At 53.0% G+C, this 21,258-nt stretch overlaps 1 protein-coding gene across 3 annotated transcripts in view; it reads left to right on the top strand.

Annotated features, from left to right (window-relative positions):
• AJAP1 (adherens junctions associated protein 1) overlaps positions 1 to 21,258 on the top strand; it is a 139,006-nt gene that overhangs the window by 45,617 nt on the left and 72,131 nt on the right. For 2 of the 3 annotated variants that reach the window (XM_055261627.2, XM_055261624.2), the window contains exon 2: positions 12,405 to 13,198. In XM_055261627.2, coding sequence (XP_055117602.1) covers positions 12,409 to 13,198 — 790 coding nt within the window. In that variant the 5' untranslated portion in view covers positions 12,405 to 12,408. Of the gene's footprint in view, positions 1 to 11,645; positions 11,710 to 12,404; positions 13,199 to 21,258 lie in introns of those variants that run through there. The other variant, XM_063631164.1, reaches the window with a different exon arrangement.

Below are 21,258 nucleotides of genomic sequence, written 5' to 3'. Positions count from 1 at the left end.
CTTATTCTCAGGAGCCACATGCTCCCTGGAGGCCACCAAATGAGTCTTCATCTCATAGACCTTGGTCCCCTGCAAAGACGTCATTTACACTCAGGTATAAAGGACTGGGGATGGTGATGTTCACAGCAGGATATGGAGAAGGCTGTTTGAAGACTTCTGAGGTCTCCACATCACCTTAGGTGGGCTGTTGTACCTACCTTCAGCTGTGTGAGGCCAGGCCGGCCTTCCCCCTTCCCCCAAAATCCAGTGAGCACAGACTGAGAAGAACCTTCAAGGTCATTGGCCCTCTCCCACCCTCAGTCAACCACAGGGCCTCTTCCCCTGGCCACCTGAGGAGTGGTCATCCTTCCTCTGTGTGACGGTCACACATGTGGGTGCCTCCCAGGAAACTCTGAGCTGCTCTAGCTCCTTCTGTAATTTCAGTTCTTTTATAAGGCCCACCCCTGGCCATGGCTCTGAGTTCTAAAACTCCTGATTCTGTCCTCCTCACTGTGTGCCCTCTGATGTGCCAGAACCCAAGGTGCCTTAGCCACACTGAGCCCCTCTCCGTGGTGCCCCTGGAATGGAAGCCCTTGGTTGCAGCTTGTACTAAGGATGGTCTGGGGGGGAGTGGCTTGGGCAGGGTTGCAGACAGCTAAGGGGTCCCAGGCCCTGGCCTCTGCCTTGCTCCTGGCTCCCCGGTGCACCTGCAGCTGTGTGCCCCCTGCATCACAGAGCACACTGCTGCCCTGGGGGCATGGCCTCCTGTGGCCAGAGTTCAGAACCTCCTTCTCACTCCTAACAAGGGTAGCATCTGGTCATCGTCACCCCCGCCCTGGGGCCCAGTGAAGTGAAAGGGCTCGCCCCAGGGTGCATGGTGAGTGGGCCCACTGAGAAGCTGATGCTCCGCCCAGACCCACCTGACCCCAAGCTTCTTCTTGACCATCTTGCTCTCCTGGCCCCACACCGCACCCTGCCTGCCTCCACCAATGCCGTTCGTTTCCTGTCTTCAAATTCTAGAAACCCACGGAACAGCCACGTACTTGTTTCCAGAGGCAGAGCCTTTGCTGTTCTCCTCCCATCCTTGGTTGGCTTCAAAAGCGCCTGGCGTGCATACCGAGTTTCGTAAATACCAACATAACAATTGCAACGAAACCAAAATAGATATTTCCTATGAAGACAGAGGGGCTGCAGTGAGTGTTTTGGAAGCTGGCGATAACCTGACATTTATTCCTCTCAGTTCCCTTTCCAGGGACAAGACCATCAAGAATGAGCTATAGCGCTGTCACCGGGAAACAGTGTGGGTGATCTGTGGAATGCTCTCTGTGAGGAATGCATTTTCCCAATGTAGGAGAGATGATGGAGCCGTGTTGAAAATCTGAAGCCTTTGGAGGGACACATCCTTCCTAGAACCAACATCTCCCTGCAGCCAAATACTTCCCTCCCTGAGCCCCACCTTCTTTGAGTTGTATTTTTAAGAGACTTCATTCCAGAGAAAGACACAGCTACTATTTCTGTGTTTTTCCTTCTTCCGCAAGAGGAGAGTCAATGCCAACTCTTCCCCTAGGGTTACTGTGAGAGCGGCATGAGACAATTCCTGTAAGATGCTTAGCTCAGTGCCTGGCATGTAGCTGTGGCTGAATCCCTGTGGGGTATTATTTTAGTATCCTACGCCGTCTTTTTCTCTCTGCGTGCTGTCCTCTTCAGTTTGGTTTTCTCTAGTTAAATATGCATCTGTGTGATGGCGCTTGTGTCTTTGCACGATTGCATAGAGCTCTCCCCTGGAGCGTCTTCCTGGCCTGGCAGCTCTGGCTGAGGGGCCCCGAGCTCCGGAAAGGGCCATGTCACGTGGTGCCAGGGCAGCTGTGTGCTCCTGATCCACCTCCTTCTTTGCTGTTGAAGAGTCCTCGTCACCGGGCCAGCCTCTGGCCCCCTTATTGCCCACCACCCACATCCTGTATCTCGGGTTGAAATAGACATAAAGTAGGATCAAACCAGGTTTGAGGGAGGCCCTGGGGACACTCCTCAGCTCTTAACCCAGGATGTACCCTGGGTCTTCCACAACATACTGATGCTGGGCTTCGCCCCCACAGGTGCCCGTGAGTGGATCTGCCTGAGGCCTGGGCCTCAGCATTTTCTGAACTCCCTCCTCCCCCACCCCAGAGGATCCTCATGTGAGGCCCAGGCTGAGAACCTCTCCTTGGCTTTGCAAAATAGACCTTGCCCTCCCAGAGCTCTTCTGAGCCACTTCCCTTTGAGCTGACCCCCAGGGGTTGAGGTTCCCAGCCAGTGAGTTCTGTTCCTGCCCCATTCACCTCTTTTGCCAGTCTGTCCCTTTGCTCAGGGGGAGATGGAGAAGAGCTAGGGCTTGACGCTGGGATGGGATATCTCTTGCTGGGGGCCCAGTCTGGGAACTTTTATGTGCACAGGGGAAGCACAGGAGGTGGCCTGGGGTACTTGGCTAGGCTGCCCCGCAGCTGAGGCTGCACTGCTCACATCCTGAGTGCTGTCCAGAGAGCACAGATGTGATGGAGGAGCAGGCTGAACCAAGGGGACCTGTGGGGCCCTTCGTGGGGCAGCTGGTCTGGACTGGCCACCCCTCTGTCTTCCTGTGGAATTGTCCTGCAGAAGGGACAGGGGAGCAGGGCCCAGCAGCAGGGGCTCAGCTAAGACACAGAGCCAGGTTTCCCCTCCCAGGGACTGAGAACACTGCCACCCACCGTCCTGCCCACCCACTGCTTGTCACCACTTCACTCCTCCAGAATGCTTGCGGGCACGTTGCCCAGGCAACAAGAACGCCAGCGCCGTTGCTATCCTTCAGTCTCCTCCAAGCACCTGCGAAGGCTGTCGAGCAACATCCCCCGTGCCCCAAAGTTGCTGCAGACTCCGTGCTCCAGAGCTCCTGGGGAAAGGGAATGGGAGTGGAGGAGTGCTGGGTGCTCCCGTGAGCAGTCACAAAGAACCAGGCTTAAAATATGCACCGTCTAGTCTCCCGCACACCCCTGCCACTCGGTGGCAGGTGTACAGGTGGGAAAACTGAAGCATAGGGTGGTTACACAGATTAGTCATGCTTACGCAGCTGGCGGGTTGCAGTGCCAAGCACCAAAGCCGTCTCGTGTCACCCCCATGCCATGCTGTTTTGGGAGCAGCTGTAGGTCAGCCATGGAGAGCTACATGGCCTGCAAGCCTCTTTCCTCTTGGAAATGAGACCATCGTTCCTCCCTTACTGGGACTGGGAGGAGCAAGTGGTGCCCATACCATCAGGTTTCCCAGCCTCGGCCCTCTGGTCTTTTGTGGTGGAGTCTGTCTACACTGCAGGATGTGTTGAAGCATCCCTGGCTTCTGTCACTAAATGCCAGTAGCAAACCTGAATAGTGACAATCAAGTATGTCTCCAGATATTGCCAAATGTCCCCTGAGGGGCAAAATCACCCTTAAATGAGAACTGGTGATGTGTCTAAATGGTCTGCGGTACCACAGGATGCCGTTTTTACCATCTTCTGCAAGAAGGGGCCATGTGGTTCACTAAGGCCTGCTGTGCCGCTGGGCTGTGATGCTGCGTAGATGCAGGGTGGCACCTGCCAGGCACAAGGCGTGCCCCATGTCCCTCCCCACAGGGCACAGTCACCTTCACCTCCCTTCCCTTTCCTCCCCCAACACCCCGCTGTGCACAGCCATTCATAGATTGCCCAGGAAGTAGTCCCCGAAGTTACAGGTCACAGGAGTTACTGATTTTGCCCTAGTTTTCTAGTATGTCCTCAGTGTTCTAACGTGTCCCCAGTGTTCTAACGTGTCCCCAGTGTTCTAACGTGTCCCCAGTGTTCTAACGTGTCCCCAGTGTTCTAATGTGTCCCTGCTCCTACAGCTGCAGGGTTGTTGGGACCTCATTCCTGAGCAGAGATCTCAGGTGCCCCGAGGCCTAGACTCTCAGTCCAGATCGGAGGCCAGCTCACTGTGACTTGAGTCAGGCCACTCCATTTTGGGGTCTCACACTGGCATTATCCAGGTTTGGGTTAAGAATAGTGCTTTGTAACGTTATGGCCTGCGAAGTACCGATCCACTGGTTCCCAAGATGTTCTGTGGAAAGGAGGTCAGTTAGAGAGTTTGGCTTCGCTTACTTAGCTCACTGCTTTGCCCAAGGGCTTGAACGGGGAACCCTTCGTGAAGGTTCACAACCCCTCCTGGGGTCCCAGGCATTATCAGCTTAAGGAAAACGCCTTGGCGTGGGCTGGGCCGGACCGTCGTCATGGTCCCTTCCATCCGGGGCGTCCTGGGGCTCCCGGTGAGGCCAGCGGGTGAGTTGCAGGGAGTGCCCCTCCCTGTAAGTGTGGCCCTTGGTGTGCTGGGGCAGGGAGGAGGCAATTTGGGCTCATGAGAGGAGCCTCCGCTGGGCACTCTCCTCTACACTGTCCCGGGACCACCCCAGATTCTGGGCTGCCTCCCAGAGCTGTCTGGGGGAGCTTCGTGGGCCTTGACCTCAGAGCAGGAGTTAGACCTGCTGTCCTGGGGATGGGGCATTGGGAGGCCCCCAGACAACCAGGGCTGATTTCCAAGCTCTGGGGAAGGAGAGTAGCCAGAGGTTCCATGATGGGATTCAGAAAGCCTTCTTGTCATTCTGGAGGTTTCTGTCCGACCCAAATGAGTCATCTCTACGTTACTGCTTCTCCATGAGTCAAGTATCGCATGCGCGCTGGACGTGTATGGGCCTCTGATGATGAAAGCCTCTAGGCAACCTGGAGCTCCCTTCCAAAAGGGAGGGAAGTTTTTAATCATATTAAATCAAGAGGCAGAGCGCGGAGTGGCTCTGACAGGACATTACAATGACATCAGGCTGGGAATGCCGCGAAAGTGAATCACGGCTTCATGTGTTTTCATTAGGGAAATGGAACCAGGGACTGCAGAAGAAAGTGGGTGTTCCCTTCCTGCGCCAGGGCTGGGGACTAAGACTGGGGGACGGCCGTATCCCCTGAGTAGAGGGGGTTGGTCTCTGCTCTGAAATTCGGTGGGAAGCCATCTGCACCGTCCTGGTGGTGACTCAGGGGGACACAGAGCAAGCCTGCTCTTGAGTTGGGGGAGCAGAGGTTCTTGTGTGAAGGGGGAAGGGATGGAAGTCCATCTGCTCTGGGAGACACTTTCCCTTTCTCTCAAGGGCAGAACCACCAGGGAACTTGGAATTAGAGGAGAGTTTAGGGATAATGAGGCCATTTTCACATCTGAGCTGAAATCTCGCATCCCACCTAACACCAAATTTCTCTTCCTGGTGGAACTCACATCTTATCAGCGAACGGGAGGTTAGGATGCTAAGAGGCCCAATGTTCTTGAAGTTTTATCCTACCCAAAGGTCAGGGGTTGGGTATGGCCAACACAGAACCCCAGTCACAGAGGGCTTGCCACCAGCTCCAGGGGACCCCGAGCCCACGCCCTTTGATCTCTTGTCTTTGCAAAGAGCAGAATATGCTGCCATATTCCAGGAGAAGATACATCTGAATGTCCCTGAGAACAAATCTCCAAGAAGGCGCCCCTCCTGCCTCCCCGAGCTCCCTGGGCTAGGAATCCCTGGCAGTGCAGGCTCTCTGCCCTCCGGGTGTAGCCCGGGCAGCCTAGGGCCCTCCACCCTGCTTCTCCCCACAACGCCCTGTATGTTTCCAAAGCCCAGAAACGTTTGGAACATTGAAGGTAGGTGTTAAGGAAAGGAAAAATAGTGCCTTGTTCCCCATCCACTGTATTGTGGATAATTACCCCCTTACACTAGCCAGTCCTGCTCCCTCCTGCCTGCTCCAGCTGCCAAACAGGGAAGTTTTGAAGAGTTTTTTTTTTTTTTTTTTTAAATGAGTACCCCTCCCCCTCCAAGAATGTGCATTGTGCTTAGTGACCTGCTTCCAAAGATTCTGGAAAGGAGCAGGATTGCCTTCCCAGTGACAGCACTGGGCAAACGTCCCTGGCAAATGCTATTCAAGGTCAGCTTCAGCAGGGAGCGGTCCTGTTGAGAGCAGGTGCCCTGGGTACCCTGTATGAGGCGGATACTTCCCCTCTGTGGGCATCCCCCAAAACACAGAAGGCCGGTCTCATCACGGGACACACTTCAGACCAATCAATCAATGAAGAGGACCATTCTGTGCAACCCCTGACCAGTCCTCCTTAGAACCGTCAAGGTCATCAGCCACAGAGAAAGCCTGAGAAACCATCACAGCCAAGAGGAGCCGAAGGAGACACGACCACTTGATGCCACGTGGGATTCTGGATGGGTTCCTGGGACTGAAAGCAGACACTAAGTGAAAACTGGAGAAGTCCAAGCCACGTGTGTAGTTCCTGGTTATGCACCATGGCGCTGTGGCATGATGACCTAAGGTGTCCCTTGAGGGGAGACTGGAGATGAGTTCCCAGCAACTCTCTGGGCTCTTTTGGAATTTTTTTGGAATTTTTTTGGAATATCTTAAACTATTCTAAAATAAAAAGCTTTTTTGAAGCAAACCAATAGAAGTAGGGTGGGAGTCAGGAAGCATCTGGACATGGGTCACTGGGGACCGAGGGGTAGACCCTGGGCCCTCAGGGAAGGGAGGTCCACTTCTGGGATGGGGCCTTCCACAAAAGAGCATGGACTCACAAAAAGCCAACGGCACCACTGTGTCATAGAACAAATATGTCTGTGTCTATTCCTTCTGCTTCCTGGAAATCATTTCTAGCAGTGCCCAGTGAATTATTGATCACAGAAGCACGGGTCTTCTTCAACGAGGAGGAGGAGACTTCAGAGCCCACCTGCCCCAACTTACTCGGATGAATGACAGAAAAACTGGGGCTTGCAGAGTGGGAAGCTACAAGCCCATGCCAAGCTAACTTCTCCATCAGATGCAGCATTTCTCCCGGGCCCCAGAGCCAGTGAATGACAGGACCTGGAGGAGTCACGGGAAGTGGGTGTCTTCATGGAAGGACTGGGATGGACTGGCCACGGGCACAGCTCCAAGGTCCTGTCCCACCCTGAAGATTCTGGGCTGTTCCCCGGTGGAACAATTCCAGGGCCTGGCCTGCTTCTCACTGTGCCGGTGCTCCCAGGAGGCTCACGCTGCACACTCCCGACTCGGGGAAAGGTGCAACTTTAAGTGGAAGAGATGTCTTTGTCCCCTTAATTGACAGTGATTTTCTTCTGTGAAGAAAATATACAGAAAGTAGTGAATTGAATCTCAATTTGCCAAATCTTATTAAACTGTTCTTGGGAAAAAAATATTTCAATAAAAATTTAAAAGGAAGAGAAGCAAGAAAGCCACAAACTAGAAAATAAAGCGAGACGGAGCAGTAGTTCCTCATTTGGAAGCAGCTGGGGAGTAGGGGGTGGGTGGCCAAGGAGATTATTCTTTCTTTGAAAATCATGGGTTCGAGGCTGCTGAGAGGGAGCTTTCCGTGCCTGTTCTCAAAGGGTGTAGATGTGGTCCTCAGGTGCTCAGGCAGGGACCCTGTCTCACATTCAGGGTGTCCCAGTGAAGACTGGGTGGATGAACCCAAAGTCTCCATGGCTTCCTCCTGCCCACGTGCCTGCAGCTCCGGGGGCCACTCTGCCTTCCACCCATCCGCCAGAGCCAGGATTAGGGTGCCACGCCATGCACTCCACATCGTCCCCACAACCCTTGCACACACCCCATTCTCTAGTATGTTCCTTTTGATTTGTATTGGGATATACATCACACAAAACTCACCTATTACAAGTGTACAGTTTAGTGGGTTTCGTGTAGGCATAGAGTTGTGCAGCTACCCCCACACACAATTCCAGAACATTTTGTCACCCCAAAAAGAAACCCCCTACCCCATACCCCTTCCCCAAGCCTTGGGCAATTGCTCATCTTTCTGTCTCTATGGATTTGCTCACTCTGTGCATTTCCTGTAAGTGGAACCGTGCACCGTGTAGCCTTGAGTGCCTGGCTTCTTTCCCTGCCCAGGGTTTTCAAGGTGCATCCACATCGTAGCACAGATCAAGTAATCCTGCCATCCTTTTAAAGGCTGAACGATACTCCATTGTAACGTTACGCCAGATCCCCTTTATCCATTCCGCAGCTGACGGGCACGTGGGCTGAGTCAGCTTTGGCTGTTGTGAATTGTGTGTGGCCCTGGGCCTCCCTGTGCAGGTTTTCATGTGGACAGATGTCTGTGCCTAAGAGAGGGGCAGCAGGGTCACTGGAACTCTGTCTTTAGGGTTCCAAGGAATTGCCAAACTGTTTTGCTCAGAGGCACTCTGGTTTTCATTCCCACCAACAGCATACTATGTCTCCCGTCTCCTTGTGTCCTCTCCAGCACTTCATGTTCTCTGTCTTTCTGCTTGTAGCTCTCTCTGTGGGTGTGACGTGAGCGGTATGTTTTTGTTTGTTTGTTTGTTTGTTTTTTGAGACGCAGTCTCGCTCCATCTCCAGCCTGGAGTGCAGTGGCACGATCTCGGCTCACTGCAACCTCTGCCTCCTGGGTTCAAGCAATTCTCCTGCCTCAGCCTCTCGAGTAGCTGGGACTACAGGTGTGCACCACCACACCTGGCTAATTTTTGTATTTTTAGTAGAGACGGGGTTTCACCATGTTGTGCAGGATGGTCTTGATCCCTTGACCTTGTGATCCTCCCACCTCGGCCTCCCAAAGTGCTGGGATTACAGGCGTGAGCCACCATGCCCGGCCGGGCGGTGTGTTCTTAAGGGGCCTGTGGATGCTTGAGTTTTGGGGGAGACAGTGCCACCTCTGCCTGCCCCACAGCCTCGCCTCCTGATGGTTGGTGCTGTGGTTGGGGCCGCAGGGCCTGCCTCCAGAGGAGGTGTGGGGTCGCCTGCTGTCTTGGTGCATGTCTGACCGTGCCATGGATGCCTTGTGGGGTGAGGCCCTCCCGAAACCTGTTCATCATGAAATGAGAGGTGCTCAGGGCCCAGCCCCAGGCTGAGCAAGATCAGTGAGAAGAGTGTTCCCAGGCTCTGCCTCATCTCAGAGCCGCCCAAGGGATGAGGACAGAGATTGTACTGCTTACCGGTCCTTGGAGATAGAGCCAAGTCCTCCTCCTGCAGAGATGCAGCCTGTCACCAAGAGGTCCCCAAGAGTCTCAGGACCAGGTCCGAGCAGCACGCCAAGCTCAGCCGTCTTGGTGGCAGTGCAGAGCCTGGGGCCCTTGGCCTTGCACAGAAATGAGCAGTGGCCCCTACACATCTTCCTATGGGAGGGGCTTTCCCCCTGCCCCCCACATTTCTTGGCTGCTGGGAGTGGGCTGGGGCCTCTGTCCTGGTTGCCCACCTGCCCTCTTTTTTTTTCCTCTCTGAACAAATCAATCACTTTAAAAAGGAAGAAACCGGACTTGAAGAGGAAAAACAAATCGACCTCTCCCTGCCACTGTTGCAATTGGTTGGTTTTTCTGCATAACAGCTGGGTGTCTTGGAAATGAGGGGGTTTCTATAGTAACCAATTACAGCCATGATTGGTGAAAAATCACAGAAATATCCTGTGTGTGAAGTTATGCCAGGGAGGCAGGCACAGGCTTAGGTGCTATGGTTTTAATTTCCTGGGGCAATATTTCTCTAAGTACTGATGGCAGTCAGGTTTGCTTGTCATGGCTTTTGATTCAGCCTGCCTGGTGGTGGCTGGTCGGGCCTGGTGGGGGCTGGTGGGGGCTGGTGGGGTCTGGCGGGGGCTGGTGGGGCCTGATGGGGGCTGGTGGGGCCTGGTGGAGTGTAGTGGGGCCTGGTGAGGCCTGGTGGGGTCTAGTCAGGGCCTGGTGGAGTATGATGGGGCCTGTTGGAGTCTGGTGCAGTCTGGTAAGGCCTGGTGAGCTTGGTGGAGTGTGGTGGGGCCTGGTGGGGCCTGGTGAGGCCTGGTGAGGTCTGGTGAGGCCTGGAAGACCATGGCAGAGTCTCGTGAGGCCTGGTGGAGCCTGAAGGGGCTTGGTGGGGCCTGGTGAGACCCTGCACCTGCTCAGAGCGGCATCTCATCTTCCTGGGGGCTAGACTCCCACCCAGCTCTGCAGGTCATGGGAGAACTAGAGATTCTAAACCAGCTCCCATCCTCACTGGGTCACCTGCAGCCAAAGAGGAGCTACCTTACTGTGTATATGGGGGAATTTCACCCTAACCTAAATTCGTCCTTGTGGTGACAGTGGCCCTGGTCCCTGCCCCGAGCTTGGCTGCTAGTGCAGAGAAATTGCACACCAGGAGAAACACTGTGCTGAGGATTAGCATAATGAAGAGGTCCTCATTTCTGCAGCAAAGCACTTCTATTCTGATTTAAAAACTGAAGCCTTATTGTTTGGGGATTAGTCCTTTTTGGTAATTAGCACTCATGAGCAAGAGTTTCTCTCTTACCATCCTGATAACCAGGGGTCCATCTGTTCCCCAGATATCAGGGAGAGTCAGCACTGGGCACAAGGGTCTCAGTACTGAACGGAGGGCGTGCCCCCAGGGACACATTCACACACAGCTACAACTAAACTCTCCTACACAGACACACACAGACACACTCACACAGAGTCTCTCACACGGACACTCACAGACACACTCGCACGCTCACACAGGGACACACAGATACAGCTGCACACACAAATACACAGATACTGTCACACAGGAACACACACTCACAGGAACACACAGATACAGTTCCACACACAAATACACACACACTCTCACACAGGAACACACACTCACACAGGAACACACAGATACAGTTCCACACACAAATACACACACACTCTCACACAGGAACACACACTCACACAGGAACACACAGATACACTCATACGCACTGACACACATGAGCATAGATGCACTCACACACTTCTGTGCTGACACACATATGGACACAGTCACACAACAGTACAATCTCACACACGCACCAAATACACACAGACGCCCTGGCCCTCACTCACGCACAGTCTCTCACACTCGTGGACACACCCCCAGATGCGTCTTTACACTCATGTACGCTGGCTCACTCTCACACTGGCACACTCACACAGCTTGACCCACACGCACACACACACCCAGTCACACACGTACACACTCACATACGTGTGCTTGCCTACACGCACACACACACTTGCGTGCATGCATTACAATGACACACACAGCTTCCTTCCTTTGTGAAGTCACTCACTGCCTTATAAAGAAAATCTCTACCCAACCTGCTTTCCAGGCCTGGCTTTGGGCGGCGTCAGGCTGGCGCTTGGCACCTGAACACCCTCGCGCTCCCCACCCGCTTCAGTCATTACAGTTTTTGGATTCATTTTAACTTTCAGACGTGAGGCTGGTGACGAGAAACTGACTTTGAATGACACCTATAATCAGTCTTCAATTATCTGTGCTGGTGGAAGAGAGAGCGTGGGCCTGGCTCCTCTGAGCCCTTCCACGTGGCTCTCTGCCGCGCCCTGGTTTTCACGTGACACCAGAGAGTCCACTGGTCCAGAGGCGACCCCAGACCTGGTGACAAAGCCTCTCCATGTGAACTGGGGAGGGGCCGCCCTGCCCGCCCTGCCTGCCCTGACTTCTTCCCCTGCAGCCCCGCTGGGTGGCGAGGCAGCCCCGCCCTCCTCAAGGTTGAGCAGGATTTGCCCTTTTTGCAGCCCTCCGGGGAGCTGAGGAGGTGGATAACAGGGTTTCAAAGGGCACCGGCACTGCAGATAAACAGGGGGAACGGAAATGTCAACAGAACAAACACTTCGCGTCAATAAACTTTCGGTTGATCCAGAGCAAATCTCATTTCCCTGAGTACGATCCAGAGGAGGCCGGAAGTAAGAAACCTTCCCATGTACAGCATTTAAAGCGATGCCTGTTTACGACATGCATGCCGGGCTCTGGGTGAGGGGCAGAGGGAGCGGCTGGTATTGCAAAGTGCAAGTGCCTGGCAGGTGTAGGTGCTAGGAAGCGCCTGCGCTCACGCTGGGAGGTTTCGCTCCTCCTAGACCTGGGGAGAGGCGCTTCCCCAGTGGGCAGGGGGTGGCCTGGGCTATGCAGAGGAAAGCGCCTGGCCCTGGGGTCCCAGGTGGAGGCCGGTGTCCGCTTCTGCCATCCTCTCACTTACGTCCTCTCCTCGTGTGATGGGCAAAAGGAAGGAGGGACTCCCAGGTCTTTTCAGGTTATCTTGTCAAGGCTGACCTGAAAGGCTGGGGGTTTCTGAGGCTCGGTTTTCCTCCCGTGAAATGGACTATTCGGCGACCAGCCTGCTCTGTGCCTGGCAGGCGCCTCAGCCCCACGGTGCGGGGAAGCAGCTCCCCGCACCCTCGCAGCCCGCACTGTTCTTGCACGTGAGTCAGCCTTTGAAGTAAAGGTAGGAAGGGTTTCGGCTTCCCTTTTGAAGTTAGAAGGAGCTCTTTCTAGAAGAAGAGAGCGTCCTTGTCACAGTGGGGGGTGGAAGGAGAGGGCTCCGGGGCCCAGTCCCCCTCCTCGGCTTCCACTGACCGCTCTTCTCTCCTTCGCCTCCGCACAGCTCCATGTCCATCCGCTGGCCGGGCCGCCCCCTCGGAAGCCATGCCTGGATACTGATAGCCATGTTTCAGCTCGCCGTGGACCTGCCCGCCTGCGAGGCCCTGGGCCCGGGGCCGGAGTTCTGGCTTCTGCCGCGGTCGCCGCCCCGGCCGCCCCGGCTGTGGAGTTTTAGGAGTGGACAGCCAGCGCGGGTCCCGGCCCCGGTGTGGAGCCCCCGGCCGCCCCGAGTGGAGCGGATCCACGGGCAGATGCAGATGCCCCGAGCCAGACGGGCCCACAGGCCCCGGGACCAGGCGGCCGCCCTCGTGCCCAAGGCAGGACTGGCCAAGCCCCCAGCTGCTGCCAAATCCAGCCCTTCCATCGCCTCTTCGTCCTCGTCCTCGTCCTCCGCGGTGGCCGGTGGGGCCCCAGAGCAGCAGGCCCTCCTGAGGAGGGGCAAGAGGCACCTGCAGGGGGACAGTCTCAGCAGCTTCGACTCCAGAGGCAGCCGGCCCACCACGGAGACTGAGTTCATTGCCTGGGGGCCCACGGGGGACGAGGAGGCCCTGGAGTCCAACACATTTCCGGGCGTTTACGGTCCCACCACGGTCTCCATCCTACAAACACGGAAGACAACTGTGGCCGCCACCACCACCACCACGGCCACCCCTATGACGCTGCAGACTAAGGGGTTCACCGAGTCCCTGGATCCCCGGAGAAGGATCCCAGGTGGGGTTAGCACAACAGAGCCTTCCACCAGTCCCAGCAACAATGGGGAAGTCACCCAGCCCCCAAGGATCCTGGGGGAGGCCTCAGGTACGGCCATCTCTCTTCTGGTTTGGGTTTGCTTGGGGTTGAGGGCTGGAGCGTGACTCGGGAGAGATGCTTAGATGTCCCTGGGTGATGCTACGTGTGGAGGCTCCAAGAGATGCAGGCGTGATGTGTCCACGAGCTTGCACATGCGTGTAGACTGGCAAATACAGGCTGTGCCTTAGAGGAAGGGGGCGTGAGATGGGAGAGTTTCCCTTTTTAGTATGTACCTAGAAGTGGGCGCTGCACCTCTTGTGCCTCTGTTAGGGACCAGCTGAATCCACCAGGTGCTGCACCCCTGTTACAGACTGGTGGAATCCACCACACACAGCCACGTCTTCCAGGATAGTAGAATTTTGTCTCTGGGGCCGGCCCTTGAGCAAGACGCTTGCTCGTCTCATGACACAATTAAGGATCCCCCCGCCCCGGAGTCTTCAAAAGCCTTCAAGGGTGTGGGACCCATGGGCAGGGGCAGGGTGCCTGCCAACTTGACCTCGGTGAGGATTAGGAATGGCCTTAAATAGCAAGAAAGGCCGAGGCCAGGTAAAAGGAAGAACTTCCAGCAGTGTTAACAGAAGCTTCGCAGACAGTGATTCAGGGGCAGCGTTCGGCTCCCTGGTTATGTGTCAGGAGGGTGTTTGGAGGACGGAGATCAGAACAAAGGGCTAGTTCTTCTGCTGCTGTTATCCTAGCTGCCTGTGGACACACACAGTTCATTGGCTTTGGAATATCTCCTTCTGTGCAGTTTTGTTGTTTTTTATTTTCTTCCTATACGCTGTCCTCCATTTGCTTTGAAAGGAGTAGCGCTTGGAAATCTCCCAAGCCAGGGCTTGTCCCTGAACTGGTAGCCTGCACCGATGTCACCAGGCTTCACGGCAGGCCTGCAGGGGAGAGCGCAGAGCCCTGGACACCCCGTCACCCTCACCTCCCTCCAGTTTTCTCTGCCTCTGTTAACAGGCACAGCCCGATGTGCCAGATTGGCTCAGAAGTTCACAACCTAGATCTGTGCATACACATTCTAGACAAACAGCAACATTTGCTAACTTTAAAATCGGATGCAGATTTCAGGCCATCAGTACAAAATGGGTGGGGGCGCCCTGTGGCCTCCTCACAGCTTGCCTTCCACAACCTCCAGCTTGTGGGCTCGGTAGGCCCCACCTAGGCCTCTGCAGAATCAAGGGGAGGGAAGAGAACTGCTCTTCAGAGCTCCTCTGCAGGCAGCCGGCACGGCATCCAGGCCCTCTGCGTCCTCACTAGACTGCGTCCTGGCCCTGGTTCCTCCTCATCTTGGGCAGGCAGGCACCGGGCAGTCCTTGGACAGGTTTTCATGGGGCGGGTGGCTTTTGTCCTTCAGCCGGTGACCTACTTTCTTCCTTCACCTGGACAAGAGAACCTGTGGTTTTTATTCTGAGCTCCTCTTCCCTAGAGAGCAATGTTTCTATGGAAGCACAGCCTGGGCTCCCTGCACATGCTGAGGGCCGTGCCCAGAGATGGAGGCTGTGGGCTTGGGAGAGGCTCCGGAGGAAGAGGCTCTGGAGGTCCTGCATCAACTGCCTCCCATGCAGCCTCTTTTGGGAATCCACGGACATGCGGGGTCTGCAGTTCATCCTGCACCGTCAGGCACCTGCTGGCAGTTTACAGAGTGTTCGTTTTCACCTCAGTAAACTCAGCAGCCATCATCGTAGTAGGATTTCGTGCTACTCTCCCTTACTGTCACCTCCTCTGTGTACATCACTTACTATATAGACATGGATGAGGAAACAAGGTCCCATTTATTCCAAATTACATTTGTTATTACTAAAGTTGAACACCCGGGACAGTGTTGTAGGCTTAGCAAATTAATTCACAGTGCATTGGATGTTGCTAATCCATCTCGACAGATGCTTATCTTGGAAGCGATTTATGGTTCTTCATAATATAATCTGGTGCTAGATTAATTTGTTTAGCAAAACAAATCTAAAAAGAGGAAAATATGTGTGTTTGTTTCTAATGCAGAGAAATGTTAATTCTGGAACGCGATGCTGGGCCACAGGGAAGGGAACAGGTGGTTTACAGCAGCGCTCATCAGGGCTAGGCCACCGTCCTGAGCTTCCCAGCCAAGGTAAAGGGAAGAGAGGAAATGCGGGGATGATTCCACTAACTGGGTTCCTCATGGCCCAGTGGGTACCACGTAAATGAATTAGACCAGAGCAGGAACAATTTAGGTTAGACACTGGGAAGTACTTGCTGGTGATGCAGGAGGTGAGATCTTTGCTTAGGCTACTGAGAACAGGCTGCATAATCTCCTTATCTGAAGTCCCAAGTAGAGGGGGATGGGGGAGGGGGGAGGAAAACAACTGTTTAAGCTTCCCCAGATGGAAGGAGTGGTGGGACAGAGGGCTGAACTCCCTGGAACCCCCTGGCTTGGCAGTCATCAGAGGTAGACCTGCGCCCCCAACATTTGGTGGAACGTGAACACTACTGACACTTCTCAGACATCTAAGGTAGCAGAAGTGGTCTTGGGGACTCCAGAGCTGCAATCTGGGAGGCCATGAATTGCTGCAGTTAGCAGGTGCCTTGAGGCTGAATATCTGGGCGAGAATCTGGGCTCTGTTGCATGTCACTGTGTGACCCTGGAAAAGGTCTCTTCTCTCCTGATTTTCTTTTCTTCACCAGCAAAATTGAGGCTTAGAAATAGGCCGTGTGCAGTGGCTCATGCCTGTAATCCCAACACTGGGAGGCTGAGGCAGGTGGATCCCCTGAGGTCGGGAGTTTGAGACCAGCCTGACCAACATGGAGAAACCCTGTCTCTACTAAAAATACAAAAAATTGGCCTGGCGTGGTGGCACATGCCTGTAATCCTAGCTACTAGGGAGGTTGAGGCAGGAGAATCACTTGAACCTGGGAGGCAGAGGTTGCAGTGAGCCAAGATCCTGCAATTGCACTCCAGCCTGGGCAATAAGAGTGAAACTCTGTCTCAAAAAAAAAAAAAGAAATATTTTTCCTAAACAGTTGCTGTGAGAGTTTAGCAGGTGAACACTGAGCATAAAATAAGGCACCTGGCACCGAACAATTCTCCATACTTATCAGTTGTTTTTATACCCAGCAAGAGTGGCCTGAGGAGGAGAGGGTTGCCAGTGTCAGAGGCAGAGCAGGCTGCCAGGGACTTGTGTGTTTTATCATCTCAGACACAGCCAGTTTTGCCACTTACTGGAGGGCACCCCAAAATTTGGATTTGGAGTTTTAGGAGGTGGATGAAACATCCATTAAGTGAGTTTTACCTGTCCAAAAAGGGATCTTTGGTATCACACTTGGGGATTTATAAATTTTATTTTTGTTTCTGCAGAGAAATATTTAGAAGGGACATATCATATTTTTCTATCTGTCTATAGCACAGGTATTGCTGGGCACAGAGAGGAAATGTGGCTGGTGATTTGCAGGCACTCTGAAATTTCTCTGGAAGTAACATTACTTGGGATAGCTGCTGGAATGATTAAAGGGTCCCCTGTCAGGATTCACCCTACATATGAAGTAACTGGGAAATCTTTTTGAGTTTCACGGTAATGGTTAAGAGTCCCACTGCCTGTCTTCAAATTCCTGGCTTCAGCTCATGATCGCTGTGTACATTTGGGCAACTTGCTTGTCCTCTCTGTGCCAGTGGGTATGATAGAGTTAACCATCTCATAATGTTGTTGTAAAGATTCAATGAGACAGAGCGTGCCAAGTACTCAGTGCCTGGCACATAACAGTTTTCAGTATGTGCCTGCTGCTGTTAATATAAGGATGGTGATAGTGATGATGATGGTGATGGTGTTGATTGTGGTGACAGTGAGGATGATGGTGGTGATGGTGATGATGGGGATGATGATCATGATGAAGATGATGATGATGGAGATGATGGTGATGATGATGGTGATGATAATGATGGTAATGGTGGAAATGGTGGTAATGATGGTGGTAATAGAGAGATGATGATGATAGTGATGATGGAGATGATGATAATGGAGATGGTAATGATAGTGATGATGATGCTGATGATAGTGATGATGACAATTGTGATGATGATGATGATGGTTACCATTTGTGCTAATTTGCTGCCACTACCTTTACTGCTCTATTGAGGGGTCATTTGATGAGTTCCTGCATCCATGTCCCTGACCTTGGCGCTCTGTACAGAGGTGTAGATGGCACTAGCCAAGAACCTCTTGGGATGGAAAATCACCTGGCGCAGGTTCACAGAGGCATTGAGCTCCAGCCTCACGTGAGCACTTGCAGAGTGTGACCATCAGATGGGTCAGAAGTTAACTTGAGGTCGGGGAGGAGGCTCCCCACAGTGCAGTCCCAACCGTCTATGACAGCTGTCTTGCTGGTCAGGTTTCGAATCTGGAATCACAGAGTCTCCTGGGAGAAAAACAGAAAGTCATTTTCTGAGCTTTTATCTTAAAACGTGTAAAGGAAATTTGTGGGGAATTCAAGCCAACTGATTTGGGTCTCTGAATATGCCCACTGTGGGAATACCTGGGACAGGAGTGCTTGGTATACAGTTAGTGCTCAATGAAGGTTTCCTGAACCTTACGTTCTTAGGCTGTGCATGATGGCATCTGGCCCCAAGACTTTCCCGCCTGCCCAGGCCAATCTGCCGCTTTCCCCAGCTCATGTTCTGTCTCTCAGAAAGCTCGCAACCCAGGAGGGGCCCTGAAATCCTCTAGGTTCCCATTGTCATTCAGGGTTTGCCTCTGTTTAATCAGTCATGTATTCGTGACATCCAGCAACTCAAGGATGAGATGGCTCAGATGTCATCCAAGTCTGGCCTGGAAATTTTTACATTGGAATTCACTCATGCATTTCTAAGGATGATTTCCAAGTTTGCTTTGTCCTTGTCACTGAGTGGGAGCGGGGGGGGCCTTCCATGTCCTTTAGGTATGTCCCTCGGTAAGCACAGGTGACAAGCTGGTGTCATTTTCTCTGCACCCCAGCCATCAGCTGACCTAAGCATCAATGCAAGCCAGCCAACCTCAGGAGCAAGCCTCATGATGGTGAAATATTTTCTAAACACCAGAATTGGAGTAGAAGAAAATGAGAAGCAGATGTGACAGGGAGAGACATCCTCTTCCCCTTTGGTTTAAAGCTGTGATGACCATTTAAGTGCTGAGCCCATTTTAATTAAGTTGCTGGGTGTTTGCTACCAGGGAAGTGAATCTGTCCTTAATTTAAAGATATTTGAAGCAAATGACTCATGAACTTCAAAAGTTTTGAGTGGTTTAATTGGGATAAGAGAATCAAAGAGCAAATCAGTGCTTGGAGCACTACAAAAGATCCTAAACTTTGTAGACAGCGAGGCTGGTCTTTAGGGTCTTAACTGGGATCTTCTGAATGGATGCAGCATGGCAAATCCTGAGTGCCATGGTTCTGGGTGGTGGCCTGTGGTCGAGGTCTTATGTTGGCCAATAGCTCACTGGACCCAATCAGCCTCTTAGAGCACTCCCTCTGTTTTTGCTGAGCAAACTTGTATTCATACCAAATGGATAAGTGTGCTCCAACTCATGAAAGTCCAGCCTCTGATTCTCCTGGACACGACTGTGTTGCAGGTCTTCTTGCATTTCCCTGTCAAACGTTCCTGGCTTCAACTTATTGCATTTAGTCCTTCTTAAGCTTCTTCATTCCCTCAGGCCCTCATTCTCCTTCTAACGGCATGCTAGGGATGTGAAAGGTCTTTAATCCTTAAGAACTGAGATGCCCAGCCTAAGGCACTTTCTTTCTTTCCTTTTTTTTTTTTTTTTTTAGATGGAGTCTTGTTTTGTCACCAGGCTGGAATGCAGTGGTGCGCTTGGCTCACTGCAACCTCTGCCTCTCGGATTCAAGCAATTCTCCTGCCTCAGCCTCCTAAGTAGCTGGGACTATAGGCACGTGCCACTAAGCTCAGCTAATTTTTGTATTTTTAGTAGAGACAGGGTTTCATTATGTTGGCCAGGATGGTCTCGATCTCTTGACCTCATGATCCACCCGCCTCGGCCTCCCCAAGTGCTGGGATTACAGGCATGAGCCACCGCGCCCGGCCTTCTAAGGCACTTTCTACGGGAGAGCTGCTGGGTTCAACTCTGTCTTCCTTCACCAGGCCCTGGAGAGGTGCCTTTACTTGTTGACCTGTTCAGAAGTTTCCAGCAAGAAGAGGAAGGCCTTAATGAACACTCTCCTCTACCTGGAAACCAGTCTCCTTTAAGGGAATGGGTGGGGTCACTGACTACTCGGGTAGCCGGCGGCTGCACGAAACACACCCTTGTAGGATATGCCTTTCCTTACATCATGAATGTCACAAAACCCTGGATTGATAACAAATCTATTTGATATATGGTGGATTGAATTCATGATCGCCATCCGCTCACAGGGGAATGATTCTGAGTGTAGAAATTAAATGTTAGACAGAATACCATTTTTAGACGTTTTGTTTTACTGTGTTACAAGGACCAGTTTTAGAATGTCTGGCTTCTTAATCAATTATTCAATGAACCATCAACTCTGTACTTACTGATAGTAAATGCCACACTTCGGGGTGGAGCGGGGTGAGGAGATGCAAAACATGGCCCCTCCTCCTCTTTTCAAGGAGTTAAAAAAAATCCAGTTGGGAAAGCAAGACGGATAAAGACATATCCTTGCACAAGAGAGAAATGACAGGTAAGGACGGTAGAGGAAATGTCACCAAGGCACAACTTCATCAATCGCCCAATTGTTATTCTGGCAATAGAGATTGGAAAGAGACAGGAGCCCTTGCAGGTTTCTTGGAGCTGAGCCCTGGGGCGGGTAGGGGAGGCACAGGAAGAGCCCATCTTGGGGGCGTGTGGCGGGGCTGAGATACAGTAGGCAGAGCTCCTGCAGGCCTGGATTGTGGAGGGAGCCAGGCCAGGCCTCCACCTCCCCACAGCTCAGTTTCTTGGCCTCTGGAACAGAGGCTGAATAAGACGACCTCCGAGGTCCCTCCTCTAGCTCCAAATTGCCCTAAGAATGGGCGAGTCCTGGTGTTCCCTCTGCAAGGAGTGGGAATGATGGTTTTGGAGGACCCCCTTCCCCAACTTGTCATCAGTGAAAGAAGAATGTTGGAGAGGTGCGCCCCTTCCCTCCCTGCCAGCGTTCACAGTTGGCTGTCCTTGGGGACCCAGCAGTGAGCTCAGTGGTCTATGTACACAGGCAAGCTGGGGGCCTGATGGGACCATGGCTGTGGGCTCAATTTTAAGCTTCCATTTTGTGATGAGGAGTCACTCTTCTCCTGGTGGAACCCTCTGCCCGACCTTTGCCCAGGAGTGGCCTGTGTTATGGATGTCTAGCTTGAAAGGCTGCCATGTGAATCCTGCTGGTAGAAAAAGCATCACCCGCATCTTTGCAGCACATAAGTTCCAAGTGACGTTTGAGGGCTCCCCAGGTGGTCACTGACACTCAGTCCCGGAGACTTAGCCAAATTCAGAGGCAGACGAATGCCTGATGGACCCATGTGCCACGTGGTTAGACATGAAGACAGGCTTCGGGTCCCTGCCTTCAATGTGGTTCAACATGGTTCAGTGAATCTCACAACCGTCTGCCTTGCAGTCTGTGTAAGGGTGTGATGATGCAAAATAAAGGGAGAAAGCTTCCCTTTCCAGAAGTTTCTTTCAGCATTGGGGAAGCCAAGTTTGTTGGAGGAACAGAGAGGCTGAAAATCTCCCTCCAGAGGTGACCGATGGGTGGGACATGTCAGGGACAAAGCTGGTGCCAGAGGAGAGAGCCCCCACCTTGGCCGAGATGGACCCAGGCCATGGCTGCAGGTGTCCTTGGCTCCACCATGTGACCCCATGGTCCTCTGAATCTTTGCCTGCAAAATGGGGAAGCAATTTCTCTCTGACAAGGTTGTTCTGAGACTAGACCGTGCCAGCCCATGTGGGAAACTGAGCGCCATAGTGAGCATGCGGGCCCCTAGAGTTGAGTCAGGTCTTAAAAGATGCACGAAGCCCACCTCACCAGTGGCTGTGCCAGGGTAATCGAATGGTGTTTGTGGTGGGAAAATGCCATTTGCTTTCTGTGACCTTCAGTATCCTCTTCTGAGGTCAGTTGGGTTGTGA

The sequence above is a fragment of the Symphalangus syndactylus genome, chromosome 22 (genome assembly GCF_028878055.3).
Source record: "Symphalangus syndactylus isolate Jambi chromosome 22, NHGRI_mSymSyn1-v2.1_pri, whole genome shotgun sequence".
In the NCBI taxonomy this organism is placed as follows: domain Eukaryota; kingdom Metazoa; phylum Chordata; class Mammalia; order Primates; family Hylobatidae; genus Symphalangus; species Symphalangus syndactylus.
Note: the sequence above shows the minus strand (reverse complement) of the source record. Positions and strands in the feature narration are given on the sequence as shown.